General features: G+C 41.9%; 1 protein-coding gene across 1 annotated transcript; it reads right to left on the reverse strand.

Annotated features, from left to right (window-relative positions):
* Positions 1 to 279: 279 nt before the first annotated feature.
* On the reverse strand, positions 280 to 20312 carry LOC144262130 (p53 apoptosis effector related to PMP-22-like). Its single transcript, XM_077811771.1, has 3 exons — positions 20102 to 20312; positions 787 to 930; positions 280 to 494 (listed from the first exon to the last, which is right to left on the reverse strand). Exons 1-3 carry the CDS (start codon positions 20310 to 20312, stop codon positions 280 to 282), a joined length of 570 nt encoding a protein of 189 aa, XP_077667897.1.
* Positions 20313 to 22280: the final 1968 nt, after the last annotated feature.

Here is a 22280-nt window from a genome sequence, read left to right on the forward strand (position 1 = left end):
AGAACCATCCCACACCGCTACTAGTGGGAAGTAATGGAGAAATACAAAATGGTAGAATAATTAACCCTAACAAACCCATATCAAAGAGGAAAATTCAGAACAATTTAGATCTTCTATTCTATAACTCCAACACTATACTTCTACTTGCATAAAAAAGTTTCCAAGCCTTTCTACTAATTCCTGGTCATAATACTCTGTAAAAATAAGATAGTCTGTATGTATCTCTGGAATCTAAATATCAAAACAACAGTAAGGCACGTCTCCTGTTGTTTCTAGTATTTATGGGGAAGTATAAAAATATGTCGGCTTGACGTTGCCCAGGATCTCATCTTCGTAATTCGGAAGGCAGCAGAAGAAGAACGCCAGGCCTATTTCCATAATGGTGGTGGTCCAAGCAAAGCCATAGGCCCAGCTGAACATATTGACTCCTCTCATGTCAATTTCATTTGTGAACTTCACTGGATAAATGACCAGGGCCATGACCGAGAACGCAGCTGAAGAAAGAGAAAAGACAACAACAACAAAAAGTCAGAATGAGTGATTAAACTGGTATCCATTAGAGTTTTTGCCTTGATGTTATCTCTAGCTGAATCCACCTTTGTTTTAGAGGTTTGAGGATTTACTATTTGGATGGACTTTCCATTGATTTTAATTGAAGTTTCCAAGTGCCGAGTGTCTATAGAACTGGGCATAGACTCCTTTGTTTGAAGAGTCAAATAAGGCAAGTACCAATTTTACAACAGGTACCATTTTAAAAGGCAACCTTTTCCTCATACACAGTCTTACCAGCAGTAAAGAGCAAGCCTCCGATTCCTCGTATGAAGTTGAACCGAAGCGTATCAATGGCGAATGCTATGATGGCCAGGGCAAAACAAATGACCAGAATGATATAGCCTAAAAGGAATGTGGCAGCAGCAGCTCTCCCCCAGGCTGAAATCAGAAAGAAAACATATTATGAAGGCAACAATGTGTTAAGGTAGATTCATGCCTGCCTTAAAAATGAAGTGTTTTCATTCAGACAAACGTGAGAAGAGGGTAAACTCACAAGGAGAGAACACAGCCACCTACTCTCCTTTGACTGGTTTACACTGTACCAAATGGTTCTGATCCAGCAGAGAGTTAATGCAAAATGTATGATGTTTAAACAAACATTAATTTTGAACAGTATGTTATAGGAATGTCAAAGAATTTCAATATTAAGCACTGAGGCAGAAATGTAAGAATATCCAGATAACTATCTTATTTCACTAATACAGGGCATTTGTTCAGCAACTGGCAGACATGTCTCTGTTGTATATGTCTATCATGGCACCAATGGGTATTATGCATAGGCATCAAATGAAGAGGAGGCTTTTCCTCAAAGGCAACTTAAAATCTTCCATTTTAAAAAATTGTCTATATTAGCAGACCATGCTGGTATGTGAACATAAAAGTTTGGCATTATTTGGCAAATCTATACATCAGACACAAATAATCAGGGATAGATCATGACTCTAAGATTTGCATGTGGAGGGCACCTTTCATGTATGTCTGTTCCTCTGGCTCATCCACCAGGTCTTTTAGCATAGTGATGACTGCTTCACTTTCAGTAAGCAATATTGGTGATTATAGAAATAACCTGTGGCCAAATCCATAGGTTCTTACTCAGGTAAGTTCTCACTATAATTAATAGGTGTTTGGATGAGTAAGGACCCAAGGATTTGTCCTACCACACATAAGATCCAGTTGGATCTTAAATTCAATCTCTATCATGTCATATGTTTAGTTATAGCTACATATCCCAGATCAGTACAAAGATTCTTGCTCTAGTGGTAAGATTTTCAAAAGAACCTAAGTGACTCATTGACTTTCACTGGGAATTGAGACACTAAGTCTATAAAGCTCCACACAAGTGCAATCAATGATCATTAGAAGTCATGATGAATTCAGATCTCCCACACCCTTATGATTTGCACTCCAGAACAAACTAAGACCTCCAGAGCTCAAGGTGTTTGAAATATGTGAGTGATGAGATGATCTTTGGGCCCTATGAGCCTTGGTTGGGGGAGGGAAAATCAAGGCCAATCCTTGGCTCCCTTGTTCCATTGGATAGCAAGTTCCAAATGTACTCTCTGGTTATCTTGCTTTTGTTTTCTTCTTTCCTGTGGTGTTCTGTTAAATACTACACTGATGACTTTATTATGTGCTCACTTCTTAATATTGTGACAAAGTTCCTGCTCTACCTTGGTGGGTCTTGCGCTTATTGGCGGATTTGCTCACCTTGGAGCTTCACGGCAGCCCTCAGCTTGGCCGTTTTTCTGAATTCACAGTCCAGGTCGACTCCTCCTGTGTCTGGCCAGGAATTGGGAGGATTTGGGGGGAACCCGGGCCTGCCCTCTACTCTGGGTTCCAGCCCAGGGCCCTGTGGAATGCAGCTGTCTAGAGTGCCTCCTGGAACAGCTGTGCAACTGCTACAACTCCCTGGGCTACTTCCCCATGGCCTCCTCCCAACACCTTCTTTATCCTCACCACAGGACCTTGCTCCTGGTGTCTGATAATGCTTGTACACCTTATTCCTCAAACAGTCCACGTTCTCTCTCTCAGCTCCTAGTGCCTCTTGCTCCCAGCTCCTCACACGCACACCACAAACTGAAGTGAGCTCCATTTTAAAACCCAGGTGCCCTGATTAGCCTGCCTTAATTGATTCTAGCAGCTTCTTGATTGGCTGCAGGTGCTCTAATCAGCCTGTCTTAATTGTCTCCAGAAGGTTCCTGGTTGTTCTGGAACCTTCCCTGTTACCTTACCCAGGGAAAAGGGACCTACTTAGTCTGGGGCTAATATATTTGCCTTCTATTACTCTCCTATAGCCATCTAGCCCAACCCTGTCACAATATGTATCTGTAATATTGGCTAAATGAAAGGAGCTCACACTACTTAAAAGCAGCAGTTGAGTGCATGAAATGGACTTGTGCTCATATGGGCTGCATTCTTTTTCTCCTTAAAGGAAGCAAACAAATTACATGTAACCCTGTTAACACACTATAAGATGATGCAGTTTAAGAACCACACAGTATAAGGATATGCAGAAGATGAAGTTCCCATAGCACTGTTACCTTGTCTGTTTCTCAGAGCAAGTACTTCTGCTTTACTTTTTAAATCGTGCTACATTATGTTTTGTTAGAGTATGCCGTATAACCTACAGGATGTGCAAAGTTAACAATGATTCCAGTGGCAATCAAATGTGCATTAATGCAAACTTTTGAATTTCATATATAAAATCTCAGTCAATGCAGCTATTTCTGAGGTGATATAATAACTCCCAACACCGTGAACTGTACCAGCAATAAAACTAATGCAGCAGTAAAAAGACTGCAAAGCTGTTTTAACCAGGCAGCTAAGGATTCTCTCCAGCATGAGGAAATCCCTAAGGAAATGTCTACTGCCATTAAGTACCCATGGTTGGCCCATCTCTGCTGACTTGGCCTCATGAGGCTCAGACTAAGGGGCTGTTTAACTGTGGTGTAGACATTTGAGCATGGGCTGGAACCCAGGCTCTAGGACCCCACAGGAGGGAAGGGTCCCATAGCCCAGGCTCCTGCCCGAGCTCAAATGACTACATCACTATAAGACAGCCCCTTAGCCTGAGCCCCATGAGCCTTAGTCAGCTGACATGGGCCAGCCATGGATGTTTGATTGCACTGCATACATACCAAGCTTTACACACCTTAGGATATGCCCGCTCTACGTCCCCCCACCCAGCATAGGTTTCAGAGGGGTAGCAGTGTTAGTCTGTATCAGCAAAAACAACGAGGAGTCCTTGTGGCACCTTAGAGACTAACAAATTTATTTGGGCATAAACTTTTGTGGGCTAGAACCCACTTCATCAGATGCATGGAGTGGAAAATACAGGAGCAGGTATAAATACATGAAAGGATGGGGGTTGCCTTACCAAGTGTGAGGTCAGTCTAACGAGATAAATCAATTAACAGCAGGATACCAAGGCAAGAAAAATAACTTTTGAAGTGGTAATGAGAGTGTCCCATTACAGACAGTTGACAAGAAGGTGTGAGTAACAGTAGGGGGAAATTAGTATTGGGGAAATTAGGCTTAGGTTTTGTCTGTCAGCTTATGGCCAAGTGAGGGGGATGTGGCCATTGCATTGCTTGTAGCAAGCCCCAGATGGTGTAATGGCCCTTTGGGCCGTTAAGTCATTCTCACTTGCATAGAGGGCCAAACCAAACCCCACTAGCAACGCTGGAGATTGGGAGAGTGCGGAGGTGGCAGGGAGCCATTCTCCTCACTCAAGTTCCAGAACAAGCATAGCACAAATAGGTGGGGGGAATTCTGACCCAATCCTCTGATCTATCTCCCTTTCTCTCAACAGTTCATTGAAGGTTTTGACCATCTCCCATTACTTTATGATCCATGTTCCATTTCTTTTCATTACATTTCACTAATTCCTCCCTCCCCACATTATAAAACTTTTTTCTCCCTTCCCACCCCCAGTGCCAGCTGAACCAAGAGCCCTGAGGGGCCCCTGCCGTTTGGCCGGGGAGGGTGGGGGTGAGACTCTCTCATTCACCTTGCTCCCCACCTCTTTATGCCACTAACCAGTTTTTTCTCCCAGCTATTGCAAATGCCATGGAGAGAGACTGGCATACTCCCTGCCTTAAGGGAGTTGGCTATATGGCAAGAACAAACATGCTCACTGCAGTATTATTACATTTTATGCATCGCTTAGTCACATAACCATTGCAGGTTTCTGACTCCATCTTCTGCAGCAGAGGAAAATTTTAAATCGAGGTTTTAAAGATTCAGTTTGGAAGACGTAGAGACTTTAAGATGCTGTGCTCAAACTAAATCTAAGCTGCAGAATGCTACATCAGAGATCCAGTCTAAGAACAGACTTTTTGTTAATTAATTCTATGAACAATTTTGATATATATCCTAATTTTGTGTTTCAATCGGGTCCAGTCTGATGATGATTTAGATTAACCCAGGGCCAGATTGTGACAGGGACCTCGATGTCATTGTCAACAGTTCAGTGAAGATTTCTGGTCAACATGCAGCTGCAGTCAGAAAACCTAATACGCTAGGGGGGCATAAGGAATGAACAGGAGAATAATATAGAGAAGGTTATAATGCCTTGATATAAGTCCTTCAGAATGCTGTGTGCAACACTGGCCACCCCATCTGTTAAAGGATATTGCAGAACCGGTGGGGCTTCCAAAAAGAGTAACGAGAATGGCTGAGGGAATGGAAAAACTTCTCCTATGAAAAGAGATTGAAAACACTGGGATGTTTTCCTCAGAAAGGAGATGAACAAGAGGGAACATGATAAAGGTATATTACAGTGATGCAAGGTTTAGAAAAGGTAGATCAGGATCTTCTGTTCTCTCTCTCTCTGTTCTTCTGTCTCATAACAAGAACAATGAAATTTAAAGGTGGGAAATTCAAAATTGATAAAAGGAAAAACTTGTTCACAAACTGTGTGATTAATTCACTGCCACAGGAAGTCATTGGGGTCAAGAACTTAGTAAGATTCAAAAAGGAATTGAACATTTAGGATAAAGAATATCAAGGGTTATAATAATTAATTATAACAACAATTTTAGAAGGGATATTAAAACTTGTGCTTCAGGCCTTAAGACAATCCCTGCCTATTAGAGAGCAGGAGGGTACCTAATATGGGGTCCAAATATCCTGTACTTTCCTACTATGGGTTTCTTACACCTTTTTCTGAGGCACCTGCACTGGCCACTGGCAGAGACAGGATACTGGATTAGATGGACCATGCATCTGATCTAGTGTAGCAATTGCTATCTGATTTTAAGTGACAACACAGGGGAGTAACAGACAGTAAAACCACATGGCCTCCTGCACGGCCACATTAGTGCTTCCTGCATTGTGGCTGGAGCCTCAGGGGTGAACCATGAGCAGGCAGGCAAGGAGGGTATGGGAGGAGGGCCAAAAGTTATTTCCCTATGAAAAAGGAGGGAGTAAAGAAAGAATTGTGACTCTCTGGGTCACTTGCAGAAGACCCAGAGCAAAGGCTCAATCTAGTTTAAAATTCATTGGGCCAAATCCATCTTACATGTAACACCACAATTTAGTGGGGTTGAAAATGATGAGGTTGCACTAGTGTAAATGAGGGCAGAAATTGGTCCTAAGTCTCTCACGTTATCCACTGTCCACTGTGTTCTTGTGTTTTGCTTTAACACATGGGTAAAGTACAAAACACCGAGGCAAATGTTAACGCATTTCATGGAAATGTGGAATCCAGTCAGGTCAACAATTTTTCACAAATATACACAGACTCAGTATACATGAGACAGAGAGGTCTCTGGTTTTAGTCCAGCCCATTTAAAACTGAAACTAAACAAAACACAGAGAGAACAGCAGTTTACTTAGCTTTCAGGATGTCAAGCTAAGGTCATAAAAACACACACCTATTTGCCTGAGATCAATTAAGCAGCTGAGAGAACTGCAGAGTAATTTTTTTTTATATGTTTAAAGGAGGTCAGCAGAGAAAAAAAAAGAAATTTATCCCAGAGAATCCCTAAATACTAGAGATGGACAGGAAATTATTTTCCTATCCTGTGAGAATTTTCAAAATTTTGAAAGTTTTTCCATCCTAAATCAGGACAAAAAGTCAAAATCTCAGATTTTTCATGAACTGAAAATCCAAGAAATTTTTTGGAATGGGTTGATTGAAATGTGTTGTTTCAATTTTGAATTTTATATATGCAATATATGTATATTTTACTATAAAGTAATGTAAATATTGAAACAAAAAGAATTTTCAAACAAAAAATGAAAAAGTTTTCATTTAGAAAAGTTTGAAATTGAACATTTTGAAACTTTTTTCAAAAGGGGAAATTTGTCTAACCTGATCCTTTCCTGCAAAAAGTTTTGGTTTTGGTGAATTGGCATTTTCCAATGTACACCAGCATTCTAAAATGATATCATCATCATTTGAATGGCATGTCTGCTTCTTTCTTCTTGTATCTCTCTACCACCAAATCAAAGAATGTGTATGATAATTATTAAATGCCAGGAAACTATATACTTTCCAGTCTTAAAATCTCATTACAACTGGCATTTTTTTTTTTTTAAGTTTTTGTCTTTGGAAACAGGGAAGGCCTTATATTAGCACAAGTAGAAGAGAACCCAAATCTTTATTTTCATATAAAGCAGAGTGAGGAATGGTCCTTCCAGCTATATTTGTTTGATTTGTGAATGGTTAAGCTATCCAAAGGAAATGTTGTAGCAACGGTGTAACTGGGAATCTGAGTATTCTTTGATAAGGCAAGTCTTCAGTCAAATGTAGGTTTAAGAGTTTTATTAGGAATTCAGAGATACTGGGAATGTTGCTTTCTGATTTTCCTGACTTACCTCCTCATGTATTCCAGTTTTACGTACAATTGAAGGGCTGTTTTATACACAAAAGGATGCAAATTTAATTTGGGGTATTGTCTGCCCAGTGACGTCTTATATTCAAAACCTTGAAACCCACACTGAAATTTTTGTACATATTTGTTCCAAATTTTCTCTGATAACACAAGGGCCACAACACACTGAAAATACACCTCATAACCTAATTGCTGTATACGAAACAAAACAAAGATTCTGGGTTCTTGTGTACTAGCCCACATTGTGTACAAGTATTCCCATCCATGCCATTCCATCCCCTCATTGTGTTTATTCATGCCATGGGTACTCCACTTCATGTGCACTACCAAGTACCCTAGGCCTGGCTCATCAGGATGAAATCATGGAGAGCTCAGATATATATCTCCTTGTCTGATTAATAAGAGCACAATTCCTCAACTTTTAATTCCTTCTGCCCTGAAGCTGAAAACATAACCAGCCTTTAAAAGAAAAATAAATCTATTGTCAGCTGTTCATACATCTCAGCAATTATTTACATTATCATCAAATTATCATTTTCATCAGAGCTGTTCAGTCAACAACCTCTGCAGCCCCTGCGTGACAGTGTGGTGGGTGACACAGCTGTGTTAAACAAGGATAGCTTTAATTTAAAAAAATGGAAGACGATATGAAATGCCAAACCTGCATTGAAAATGGAATAATACTTTGATTCTAAGAGCATCCCAGTGCCAGAGGGCAAGGGTATCTAGCAGTGAGTCTCAGCTGGCCTGAGCAGCTGAGCACACTCCAACTCACTGTTGCCATAATCTGTACCTAACAGGTGTAAGGTATCATATGCTAACTGGTTACATGTTGGTCATTAATATTGTTTCTTGATGTATGTACAGGGGATATATGAAGAACTGTAAATGTGCTGGCAATATGTTTTTGGCAGGTAAGGCTTAAGGGACCCCACCCTAGACCAAGGAGTATGATTCTGCCAGCTTGAATGTGTCTTCAGTGTAAACTGAGCAAGGAGAGAAAACAGAAATACGTTTACGTATAAGGTAAACAAAGCCATCAAATTAGTGAGGGGCAGAGACAACCACTTAACTATCCCAATGAGGTGAGGGGACAAGACAGCCAACATAGCGCTGTCCACACTGGCGCTTCTGTTAGTGTAGAATCATAGAATCTCAGGGTTGGAAGGGACCTCAGGAGGTCATCTAGTCCAACCCCCTGCTCAAAGCAGGACCAATCCCCAATTTTTGCCCCAGATCCCTAAATGGCCCCCTCAAGGATTGAACTCACAACCCTGGGTTTAGCAGGCCAATGCTCAAACCACTGAGCTATCCCTCCCCCCTAAACTTGTGTTGCTCGGGGGGTGTTTTTTTCACACCCCTGAGGAACATAAGTTTTGCCAACATAAGTGGTAGTGCAGACATGGCCTAACTGCTGGTAATCAGAGGCTTCTCAAACTCAAAACAGACTGTTTCTCATTAAAAGCAAACAGACCTTCACCTTCTCATCATCTTTGTATTTCCAGACAGCATCATCTACACACTCATCAACATATTTGTTGAAAAATCCAGAGTCCACAGTTTTGACATGCCTGAAGACCCTCCTCCTTTTGGGGGAAGAAGTTCAGTGTAGGAAACATTTCCACTTGAAGAGTTTTGTGTTTGGTCATGGCGGGACGGAAGGGTTCCTCCACCATCTAGAGGGAGTGGTTCAGTTTCAGCTACACTCCTCGGCACACATACTTGACATGCAGGAGCTTGATTTAGAAGAGAGTCCAACAAAGCTTTGTGCTAATGAGGGATCCTCCCTGATGCTTAGTGCTAAGAAGGGAGCAACACGGGGTGTAGAAGAATCATCAAAGGGTGCAGCAGAGGAGTGAGTGAGGTATTAAAAGTAATGTGCATGCCAATGCCTCACAATTGGCTTGATCAGGAGAGAGGGCCCAAGTACCCGCAGTTCACACCAATTTCAACAGGAATTGTGGGCATCCTCAGGATCAGACCTTAATTTTACATGTTTTGATGCTTGGTTTGATACATGGTTTGCTCGTTCAGTCTATTTTGAGCTAAATTTTAACTAGGGGTTTTTGGAAAAAATATGTAACATATTAATAAGCCAATCCAGGTAAATCATATCAGTTAATCCCAATGTAGCATGTTATGTCTGTTTTCTAGCTGTTACTACTATTTGGACAGAAGACCTTGTCAAGGATTAAAGATGAGTTGATTAAAATAACCTACAGATTAAAAGGGATCGTCTTTTATAGCTCAGCCTTACAAACAATGACTATTAAGCAAAATAGCAGTGTATCCTTTTCCCAAAGCTTGCTTGCACTCTTACATCTGGCTGAAGCACAATGGATTTACATCTCATTTCCAAAAACAAGAATTTTTAATCAGATAACTCTTAGTCTATAGTTTGCAGCAGAATATGAGCAAACTGTGTTCAGAAACCTTGCTGTGGCTAGCCTTAATTGCAGTGAAGGAGTTTCCCTGGGTAGGGAGTGGCTGTGAATAACTTTCTGATAGTAACTTTCTGATAGAAACCAAATCCTTCCCACCCAAGAAACAAAAAAGCCTACAGGGAGAGACGTGATGCTGTTTGCTCATTTCTTCTCCCTGTGACTGAACAAGAGGGCGATATTAACAATTTTTGCTGATGCACTAGTATTGGCTGTTGATAGGGTGGTTAACGTGAGTGGGGAGTACAAAAAGAGTCTATGTTATAGTTGTATATTTAGGGACAGATTCTGATACTTTTATTCAATATAGAGGCATCAAGGTCTCGTGGACAAAGCACTGGACTGGATTTCAGGAGGCTGACAGCTCTATTCCTGTCTTTGGCCTGTTGGTGACTTTGGGCAAGTCCCTTTACTGCTCTGTGCCTCAGTTTCTCCTACTGTAAAATGGGGATGATGATACTGACCTTCTTTGCAATCTATTGGTGAAAAGCACTGCATACAAGCTAATTATTATTACTCTGATTGGATAGCAGCTTCCTCTCCAGGTAGCTCCAGAGACTTCAGTGGAATCGCTTGTGGAGGAAGGCTCTATTCAGTGTCAGTAAAGGCATCAGAATCTGGCCCTACAGTAATCATTAAGCAGCACTTAAATCAAAATTAAATGTTATTTGCAACACATATGCGTGTCACATATATATGTCTGCACATATTAATGCTTTCATCCATATAGCATGTATAGCGCTTCAAAGAGTCATACGCCCTCCCACACACACACCTTCCTAACTCCCCTCAAACTGATTTAAAATCCAGTGTATTAAATGGTATAGGAGTTTCCAGATCAGCTTGGACCTTCTTTACCATGATAGTGTAAAGTCATTCCTCCTCTACTAAACGTCTAGCTGTGGTTTAAGTTCTCTTCCTTTAGCATCATTGGGCTAAATCCTGCAGTTCTTACTCAATCAAAGCTGACTAATTTGAAACCATTGGGATTTTTGACTGATCAAGAACTTGTTAAAGACACTTTGAAAAAGTTCCCAGGAGGAGCTTGGGGTATTATTATAATATTAATAAGGATAATATTCTCCTACAATCTTGTTCAAAATTGTTCAGAATAGATACTAGCTGTCAACAAGATTTTCCCTGAAAAATGTGAAAGCATGAGGCTATGTCTACACTAGCACTGCTGTCAGTATAACTGTGGTCGGTCAGGGGTGTGAAAAAACACCCCTCTGACCGACATAAGTTTCACCAACAAAAGCCCCAATGTGGACAGTGCTATGCCAGTGGGAGCACTCTCTCCCGTCAGCACTGAGTGGCTACACGGGAGACCTTACAGCAGCACAGCTGTGCCACTGTAAGATCTGTAGTATAGACTTAGCCTGAGAGATTTTCTTGTTTGCTTGTTTATCCTCCCAAAGTTATTCGAAGTCAACCTTATAATGGGACTTATATCCAGCTCTTACTATGGAGGAATCATCATCACTCCATCCTGTCAGATTCTCTGAAGAGATGACCCAACTAAAGAAAAACGACAGTGTAGTACCGTTTTTACCCACATGCACATTCTTCCACAATTCAGTACCGTTTTTACCCACATTCATAAATCCTCAGCACGGTTACCTCCTGTGTGAAAGGTTAGAAAAGTAACTGAATGGTGCATGCTTAAGAGAGTTCATTGTCTGAGCCTGCAAAGTGCTGGGATCTCAGCACTTTGTCCTCAGCTGCTTCTATTTTCATATGGTAGCTGGGATCCCTCAGCATCTCACACCATCAACACTGTTTTAGCCAATTTGGCTGTAATTATTAGGGAAGCAATTTGATTATAAAGAGTATTTGTTGCCATCTGAGAGGGCTCTTTGTAGAGTTAGTTACCCAACTAAGGCAATAACTTATTTAGCAAAGGGTCTTATGAAATGCACCTTGCAATAAATGTGTAAAAGGGTGAACTGTGAAATGATAAAGAAGTATGTCAGTAATTGCAAATGAGGAATATGAACTGCCACGCTGTGGGCCTGATTCCCCTCTCACTTACTCCAGTGGAGTTACTCCTGTAAGCAAGAGGAAAATCAAGTCATGTCTGTTCTTTTCTTCCCTTCTTATCAGAGTTCCTTAAGAACAATATCACTGAAACATTTTCAGTATTGTAGCTATTACATTTAACTAGGAGCCCATTTTTTCTACCATTTAAAAGTCTAGCTACTGTGTGAATAGTAAATTCTGTGCATGTTTTGTATTAAGGCTTGACCTTAAATAATGTTATGCTTTTTTGAGAGATGATTTGGAAAGTAGCGTGTGGCTAAGAACCTCTCCACTCTGTAACTGAAACTACCTAAAAAAACCACATTGAACCTGTTTGTTTCAGGTTTTGGCTGTAGTATGGACAGGATGAAGTTCTTATCTTCAATTTGCCCTGCAAATAAGGGGCGGAAGGATTGTCTTGTGGTTAAGCAAGTGGACTGGGACTCAGATGGGGGCTCCATTTCCAGCTCCACCACAGACTTCCTCTGTAAATCTGAGCAAGACACAATCACTCTGCCACAGATCCCCCATAAAATGGAGATACTAATGCTACCCTAGCTCACAGAGGGACTGAGAGGATTAATTCATGAATGTTAGTAGGTTTCCAGTTACTACTGTGGTAATGATCATGTAAATAACTAGACTAGAACATGTATGCACTTGTTGTAGCGGGGTCAGTCCCAGGATATAGGAGAGTGACCAGAAGGTGAGCTCTGTGTAGTTCAAAAGCTTGTCTCTCTCACTAACAGAAGTTTATCTAATAAAAGATATTAGCTCACCCACCTTGTCTCTCCAGAACAGAACAATTCAATAAAGATTGTGTGAGAGATTTGCAAGGAGGATGAAAGTGGAGAATTTTGCACACATTATTATTATTTGTATTACTGTGGTACTTAGGGATCATGGATCAGGGCATCATCATACTAGGCATTGTACAAACATGTAACAAGAAGACAGTCCCTAACTTACTCAAGAGAAAGAGATGTTGTACAAAGAAAGCTGCTGAATTATCCCATTGTGTTGTTTCATATAAATACATCATCTACTGAAATTGACCTCTGTGCTGCAAATAACATTTGTTCTTATTGATACAAAAATTCGACTGGTATTAACAGGACTTGTATGTTGGCAGTGGAGTCACTGAAGGAGCAGTAGCTCCACATTGTCACACCTAGATTCAGAGATTGGCTTGAACCAAAGCCATATATATGAATGTCCTGGAATGCAGGGAAAGTTTAGATTCAGATCTGGATAATAACTTTATGGCTCAAGACTATCTGTTTCAAATGTGTAGCTCTTCGTTACAGTTTTCAAAGTAGTACACAATATATTCTGTGTTCAGTGTACTCCACTAACAGATAGAAAACCTGGCCCTCATCCCACCCAGTGCTGAAAAAGGCTGTTCCCTCAATCTGGCAATATGAAAAGCCCTATAATGTTCTGCTCATGGTGATTTATTGAACTAAGTAGAAATGAAGTCTCTCGTGTGTTAATTTGGGGTCAGATTCTGGCTGCTCACACACCATGAGGAGATGGGGGATAGAGACACACCTACCAAGGCTCAGATTCACAAAGGGACTTAGGCATTGTGACTTTGGGCGTGGTGGCACCCAACTTTTAGGCACCTAGAAAGTCACAGGAACAACATTGCAATCCCCAAAGCCTAGGCTCCCTATACAATGAATGGTGAGAGATAGGCACCTTAGGCTGTGATCCCCAAAGCCAGCATGGTAGGCAGGGAGCTGTCTGAGCTAGCCAATGGGAGATGTCGACCAGAGGGGGGTGAGAAAAGTCCCACCAATCTTTTGGAGATAAGCACCAAAGTCTGGACTGCAAAAAGGCACTTAGCTCTCGTGGTGATCCATGAACTGGGTGAAGATAGGTGGGTTCGGCCACCTTAGTTGCAAACAGAGCTTAAAACAAAATGGCCAGGGGAATGGATGACCTCCCTTACAACCATTAGCCTAGGGGTACTCACGCAGGTTGGGGAGACCTTCCGTTCAAGTTCCCCTTCCTCCTGAAAGGAAGAAAGGATTTGCCATCTTCCAGGTGAGTGCCCCACGCACCAGGTTATAGAGTTGTTCTAACTCTTTTAAGGGCCCAATTAATATGTAATTAGTCAATTGTTTAAAGTTGAATATGTTCAATAGGAGAGACTGGGGGGGCATATCAAAGTATTCCATAGCCTAGTGATTAGGGCACTCACCTGAGAGATGGCAGGTCCTTGTTCAAATCCCTTCTCCCCTTGACATGGAGGGGGGATTTGAACTGGTGGTTTCCCACATCCTGGATGAGTATCTGATCCACTGGGCTAAAGGCAGGGGTGAAAGTAATATTAACACTTACTAATATGGTGTATAACTCTCTCCACCTTGGGCGGAAGGGGCGGGGCTGGGGGCGGGTAGCGGCGGCGGCGGCTGGGACTCCTGGGCCCTTTTAAGTCGCCAGCCCTGGGGCAGCTGCCTCTTTTGCCCCCCGCTCCCAGTCGGTGGCCCGGGGGGGACATGGGGGACGACAAAAGGGGCAATGATGTTAAAGCTCTGCCACGACAGCACTTTAACGTCAACTGCATACAGGCTGGTACCGGCTTCCTACTAGCCTACTTTCACCCCTGGCTAAAGGTATAAGAGAGGTCATTTTTTGCCACCCTCCACCCCCATGCTTGTGGGACCTAATCTGGTAGGTGACCTTTGAGTATGCCTACAGACTCGGGCTTCACACGTGACTTACACAGTCTAACATCTGTCCCTCCTAATTTGTGAATCTCTCTGGGGCTTAGGCAGGAGATAGGTGATGTGCTGTCCGCCGCTCCCCGCATCTCCCATTGGCAGGGAACAGTGATCCGCAGCCACTGGGAGCTGCGGGGGGGCCATGCCTGCAGACAGTCAACGTAAACACAGTGTCTCGCGGTCCGCCAGCAGTTCCTGATGGGCCACGTGCCAAAGGTTGCTCTGTATAATGACTAGAATGACTAGAATATAATATTGGGTGGTATGTGGAAATCACTGCAAATATTGAAATTCCACTTGCCATGTGCACAAGCACTGTGTGGGTTTTTCAAGATCTGCAATTAAGCCTAACATTTCACACTAAATCTGAAGGACTCAAACCTGCATTTGTCCTATGCATGGCATTTTTCATTGAAATTGATGGAAGTTCTGCTGGCCAAAGGACTGCAGGATCAGGCATGATATGAGAGAATAGACAGATTGCATGTATTAAAGATTCTTTCATCTTATTGTGCACCACATTCAACTTAGCAAAACAGGAGCAATCATTTTCCAGCAACAGGCAACAAGCACGTTCAAACATGTCAAAAGCCTGCAGCATAATACATTAAATATTTAAAAGTCTTTGTCTAAGGCTTTCAGAGGCATACCTTGTTCTGGAGAGCGCATATAGCCAAGAGTCAGGAAAATAAAAAGGTGTTGTGCCAGCTTCACAAAGTACAGATGCAAGCATGTGTTCACTTTAAAAAAAACTTTGCAAGCCCAGCTAGTTCCCACATAGACACAGTCAGTATTGTAGTTGTCATCCTTTCACCCAGGCTTTTGTCAAAGCTCAAGTGTACTATCCTTTTTAGTAACTTTATATTATCTAAGTCGTTTGCCACTATGGCGCTAAAGCAAACCTTGATATTGTATTGCAGCTCTTTCATTTTTGGCCATGCTAATCTTCTTCGAGAATAAAAACAACCTACCTTTCACCTGATGCTTCTTATATGTGGCCTTTAGAAAAAAGGAGATTTTTTTTCCTGCAAAATTTGAGGTTATCTCAGCAAGATGTATTTGAGAAATAAGTATGTGCACAAATAACACAAAAGTTTAATGCTTTTAACTATCCTATCTCAAATGACTTGCTCTAGAGTTGAGAAATTAAAAAAAAAAAATTGTCCTAAAAGGAACCTACGGTCTTAAAGTATGTTTAGAAGGTTGGATAATTAAATTTAAATATTTGAAACTCTTGAGGATGCAGTAGAGTTTATAAACTCCTCAGACTCTCACTTTTCACAAAGTTTATAAACTTTGTAAATTTCATTCCTTCCCAGTCTGATTAGGTTCAAAGATGTTTGATTTTTCTAGTGCAGCCTCTGAAGGTTTATACAGGATAAGTCAAACTGCTCAGATTCAAATTCCAAGTTTTGCTAGTGAAGAATTTAATCTGAATTTGTGTACTTTATTGAATAACATGTATGGTCTTTATAATTAAATCTAATTATCACAGGAGTAAAATATATTTACTATTCCTTCATCCGATGAAGTGAGCTGTAGCTCACAAAAGCTTATGCTCAAATAAATTGGTTAGTCTCTAAGGTGCCACTAGTCCTCCTTTTCTTTTTGCGAATACAGACTAACACGGCTGCTACCTATTCCACTAATGTTGATAAGTTTCACTTGCAGCAGGAAGCTGACTCCCAGATGGATACACATCTATCACATCAGTGGGATCAGCCCCCCTGCAGCAACCCACCTTCCACAGGACTTGCAGAAGACCCTTTTGGGCCTGCAGTAAATTATGGGTGGGGCAGAGAAACTGGAAATCAAGCCAATAGGAGAACAGGGAAGAAACAAGGAGTTCACTCCTCACAAAAAATGTCAAATCACTTCTGCCCCCTTCTATCTACATTGTCTTTCTTCATGTCTCCATGCTTATGAAAAGGGGAAATGTAATCATACTTGCGATATGGTTTGTGATATTGGACACTTGTCCTCCTTAACGTTTTTATATTAGTATAGATAAAAGGAAGCACACAAATAAAATTCGTCTTTTATTAAAAACCTGATCATAGGTGCGCCTTTTCCTTTAGTTTTCAGTCTACACCAATAGCAAAGGCAACTTTTAAATGTTATTACAGGAGTTTATTACAGGTACAGGAACCTACCATGATGCATTCAGGTAGAGGGTTATGGAGCCAAAAATTAGCGTTCCCACTCCAGCCAAAAAGGATCAGTGGAAGGCAGTTTTGATTTCCAGCTCAGAGCTGGTCAATAAGATATGGCATTAACCTAATCCAAAGGGCTCAGTTTGCCCATTCTCTCCAGATCCAAACCATGTCCCAGTACAGAGGGTGGAAGTATGAGCTTGTGATTAAAACACAGGATTAAGAGCAGCCAGGAATTCTGAATTCTGTATCCAAATTTTGCCAAAGACTTCCTGTGCAACCTTAGACCATTCATTTAGTCCCAAATTTTAAAAAGTGTCCATTAAACTGGGGTGCCCCACTTGATGCACCTATGGACTAGTTTTCAAAGGCACTGAGCATGCAGAACAACAGATGAAGCCAATGGGAGTGTCAAGTTGGACACTCAAAATTAGTAAACATTTTTTAAAATGTGGGCATTCACCTTTCTGTGCCTCAGTTTCCCCATCTATAAATAGGAGATCATATTTGCCTATTGTGTTTTGAGGATTAATTCACAGATGTTTTTAAATTGACTTGAGATCCTCGGTTGGAAGGTGCTATAGAACTCCAATGCATTTGTCTGAGAAAAATACAAAAGCAGGGAAGAAAGACCGTCATGAAAAGCCCAGGGCCAGCCTGGACCCTAAATTCCAACCCTTTGTCTGTGAGGGACATGGGCCAAGATCCACAAAGGAATTTAGGCATTGCAATGCTGAGCTGAACTTTTAGGTGCTTAGAAAAATCACAGGAACAGCACCATAATCCACAAAGCCTGAGTGAGGCATCTGGGCTCTCTGTACAATGAATGGGGAAATATAAGTGCCTTAGACTGTGATCCACAAAGACAGGGAGCTGCCTACACTAGCCTCTGGAGATGCCAACCAGAAAGGGGTGTGCTAAGCTGTGCCCCTCTCTTGGAGAAAGGTGTTCAAGTCCAGCTGCAGGGCAGTACCTAGCTCTGCTAGTGATCCACAAATTGGGGGAAGATAGGCATTCAGCTGCCTAAATGCAGGCCAGGCTCAAAGCAAATTAGCTGGGGTAGGACCTGCCTTACAACCTTTAGCTTACTGGATAGGTACTCACCCAGGATGTGGGAGGTCCCTGGTTTCAGTCCCCCCTCCACTTGAAGGGGAGAAGGGATTTGAATAAGGCTCGGCCATCTCTCCAGCAAGTGCTCTAACTACTAGGCTATAGTAGAGTCATTCTAAATCTTTTACTGGCCCAATTAATAAATAATTATTCACTTGCTTAATTAAAGTGGAACAGTTTTGAGCGGAGAGACTGAGGGAGTCCCACATCAGAATATTTCATAGCCTAGTGTCTACTAGGCCACTGACCTGAAAGAGATGACGGATCCCTATTCAAATCCCTTCTGCCCCCTCTGGGGTGGGGAGAAACATCCTAGGTGTGTTCCTTAACCACTGAGCTAAAGAGTTATTAGGGAGGACTGCCTCTTTTTCCCCCAACTGCTTTGTGTGAACTCACCTGAGGGGCTGGATCTGACAGGTGTGATCAGAGGCCACCTACCAGATCAGGCACACAGCTTAGCCATCTGATTGCCTGTCTTTCTTGTAATCGTCTTGTTGACGTTCTTCTGTGAATCACTCTGAGAGACAGGCATCCAGATGCCTACAGTGCGGCCAAAGTGCGCATGCTCAGGCAGGAGATAGGCACCCGCTCACCTACAGTGAGGCTGCAGTGCACACATTCAGAGGAAAAAACATGGGCGCCGAGTGAATTTAGGCACCTACAGGATTAGGCAGCAGTGAGAGTTTTGTGGCTCATAGCGGTACCTAAAAAAGGGACATAGATTCCTGAATCTGTGGGCTAGGTGCCTGAGTACCTTTGTGGATCACATCCCTGGTGCCTAGGGAGAAAGAATACCATTGTAGAACTGATTAATATAACATTCATGTGGGATTGGGGAGGGGAGGGTTACCCAAAGGGCATCAGGGGTAGAAATAGAGTCCCCAAATACAGCAAATGGTGAACATGCTTGAAAAATTCCACTAGCCCACAGTGAATAACTTGTTTCAGAATAACAGCCATGTTAGTCTGTATTCGCAAAAAGAAAAGGAGTACTTGTGGCACCTTAGAGACTAACCAATTTATTTGAGCATAAGCTTTCGTGAGCTACAGCTCACTTCATCGGATGCATATTGTGGAAAATACAGAAGATGTTTGTTTTTATACACACAAATCATGAAAAAATGGGTGTTTATCACTACAAAAGGTTTTCTCTCCCCACACCCCACTCTCCTGCTGGTAATAGCTTATGTAAAGTGATCACTCTCCTTACAATGTGTATGATAATCAAGGTGGGCCATTTCCAGCACAAATCCTACCTCCCCGAAACAAACCCTAACTTCTTTCTGACTAGTGAATAAATCACCATTATCTTTTCATTACCATCAGTCAATGCAGAGCATGGCCAGAGAGCACAATTTGTGCATGGGTGGTACATTTTCATGACACTTTTGGAAGGCTGAACCAAATGGACGCTAAGGGTCTGTGTCTCTACTGCTGTGCACCTTGAACAGACATGTATACGTACAAGGTGAGTGTAACATGCTACTATTCTGATTTGGTAGTGTTTATACACACACTTTATACAGGTGTAAATAAGTATACAAGCTGCAAAACAGTTGAGAATCAGGCTACTAGCCAAAGGGCCCTTATGACTTGAATTAACATTATCTAAGTGACTTCATCAGAGTCCAAACTTTTATCAAAACTCCTCCAGGTATGAAAACCTTAATTCAGACCCTTGTCAAAGAAAAAGCACGTTCTCCTTTAAGCGTTTTGTTTCATCACCACATCACAAGTGGTGCGGTGTGCTCCCTGATATAATTTTAGAGGCCACGTTCTGCAACCTGATATTTATTGTGGACCTCTCTGCTTCACAGCTGTTTTTTTACATCCCAACAGTTCCTTGCCAGTGAAGGATGATCCCATCTTGTTAACCCCAAGTTTACCCATACAGCTTGCTATTTATTGCTTTATGGGCTTGTCCTCCAATAATTATTCATTTCTGGAAAGCAGAGATTGTAGTTATATCTAAATAAATTAATCTCCCATGGTTCAAATGTTCCCTGCACTGTTTCCGTATGTGTCTTTGTACCATGAACATACATACCCTCTAGCCCTATGAAAATAGCAATCATCCCTCTTTCTTTTCTCTCAAAAGATCAACCTTGTTCCACTCTTTCTCCAAAAAATGCTCTATGTATTGGAATAGTGAGCCCTATTTTTTCCCATCAAACTGATGAGACATGAGTTGAGTGGGGTAAGCTCAGTCATGTGACCTAGACTCACTAGGGGCTGCCACCCCCATTGCAGTCACTTACCGTAGTCCATCAGGGAGGTACACGTCCACTCGAGCTCACCAGGGAACATTGTACAGCTTTCCCATAACGAGGCTTTATGCTGATAGGGCTCCGTCTCCGACTCCAGCCAGCCCCTGCCAGCCAGCGCAATAAGGCCAAAGATGACCGCTATGCCTAACATCAGAGGCAAGATCCATCTGCACCTTGTGTAGTCAAGGCCATACTGCACCATCTTGTGGAATGGTCAGTGGCTTCTCTAGAGGCCAGGTGCACAAACTGATGAGCTTTTTCTGCTACTAACTCAGCAGTGTGGGACAAAAGTGTTTTATGAAGGCTCCTGAGGAGTGTGTGTATATGTATGAATACGTGAGTGAGAGCAGCTTTTGAATCAGAACAGACACCGAAGGAGGGAGCTCCACCTAAATTCCAATGACTAAGAGCTGTAGTGGTGGCACCAGAAACCTGTTTGAGCTGCACAGAAGTTGCAGGGCTAGGCTGTCTCATCTGCTTGGCTCCTCTTTCCTCTCTGCTGATTCGTAAACACACCAGGCACCATTACACGCCCTGGCCCTGGGCTTTTAACCCTTTCCTGGCTGTCACTTCCCATTAAGGAGCAACTTGGATTAAACAAGGTGCTTTTGCACTAGAGTGGGTGCAGGTGGCATAATTACACGAAAAGCTAAAAACCAATTTGCATTGTAAGCTCTTTTGTCCGATGCTCAAAGTTGTCTGAAACTTTCCCCTTTAAGGCTAAAATGTCCCATGCTGGGCCTCTACTCCAAGGGGAAATCTTTTGAGCATGTTTCCTCAGCCATTACAAAGTTAGGACAGTGAAGAAAATTTCTGACTCTTTCTTGAAAGAGCTATGGAAAAAATCAACAGCTGAAATTTGACACTTACAATAGGGCATGGCTTGGAAGCATTGAGGAGCAGTGCATGTTTTTATGGGGAGAAAATAGGTTTGATTTGACTATGCTCTACGAATATTCTCAGCAGGCACAGTACAATAATTGCGGCTAATTCTCCACTGCCCGAGTGTAAAATGCTACTAAAACAGATTACTCCATTTGCACTAGTTTGATAGCCTTTGCTTCCACTTTGCACGGAAGTAAGATTATACAATGCAGTGGAGAATTGGGCTCCTCTGGGATTGGGAACTGTGCCTTTAACTGCTGACCATCCCAGAGAAAGAGCCTGGGCAGGGTGCTGTGAAGCTGATGTTGTGTTATGCACCAGTTGGAATGGACACAGAATATTTTCTGCAAGCACCTTAAGCACTGAGTGATCACTGAACACCATACAGCCTCCAGTAAGGTATACATATGCATCGCTAGATGCCATAACTCAGTAGTTCTCAACCAGGGGTACCTGTACCCCTGCAGGTTCTCAGAGGTATTCCAGGGCGTACATCAAGTCATCTAGATATTTGCCTAGTTTTACACAGGCTACATAAATAGCACTAGCAAAGTCAGTACAAACTAACATTTCATACAGACAATAACTTTTTTATACTGCTGTGTATACTGTACACTGAAATGTAAGTGCAATATTTATATTCCAGTTGATTTATTTTATAATTATATGGTAAAAATGAGAAAGGAAGCATTTTTTCAGTAATGTGCTGTGACACATTTGCATTTTTATGTCAGATTCTGTAAGCAAGCACTTTTTAAGTGAGGTGAAACTTGGGGTACACAAGACAAATCAGACTTCTGAAAGGGGTACAGTAGTCTGTAAAGGTTGAGAGCCACTCCCATAATTGATGCATATTGAAATGGCTCCACAGTGGCCTCCCAGTTTAAGCCAGAGAAACCTTTTGAGCAATTGATCAACTAGTAAAAGGGCTCCACCTACTTCTGACCTCCACACCCCATCAAAATATTCCTCTGGCTGAGAGAAGTGGGCAGGTGGCTGGGAGGTCAGCAATCCTAAGTTCTGTTCCAACCCTTTCCACTGCCAATACCTGCAGCTTCACCGGTGACAATTTCTGCAGCATGGTTATGTAATTATCAGAACAAAAACCTGCATCATATTGAAATGTGGAATTGCAGGGATGGCACAAACTACACTGAATTTAATATAAAAATAAATATGACAGGACAACTGTACTAATTGTATTATTTAATTTGTATTCATTAAACTCTTCAACTTTTTCATTTAAATGGTCACAAAAATTCTAGTCTGCTGCAGAGCCCAGGGA

This window comes from Eretmochelys imbricata, chromosome 3 (assembly GCF_965152235.1).
Source record: "Eretmochelys imbricata isolate rEreImb1 chromosome 3, rEreImb1.hap1, whole genome shotgun sequence".
NCBI classification, from domain to species: Eukaryota; Metazoa; Chordata; order Testudines; family Cheloniidae; genus Eretmochelys; species Eretmochelys imbricata.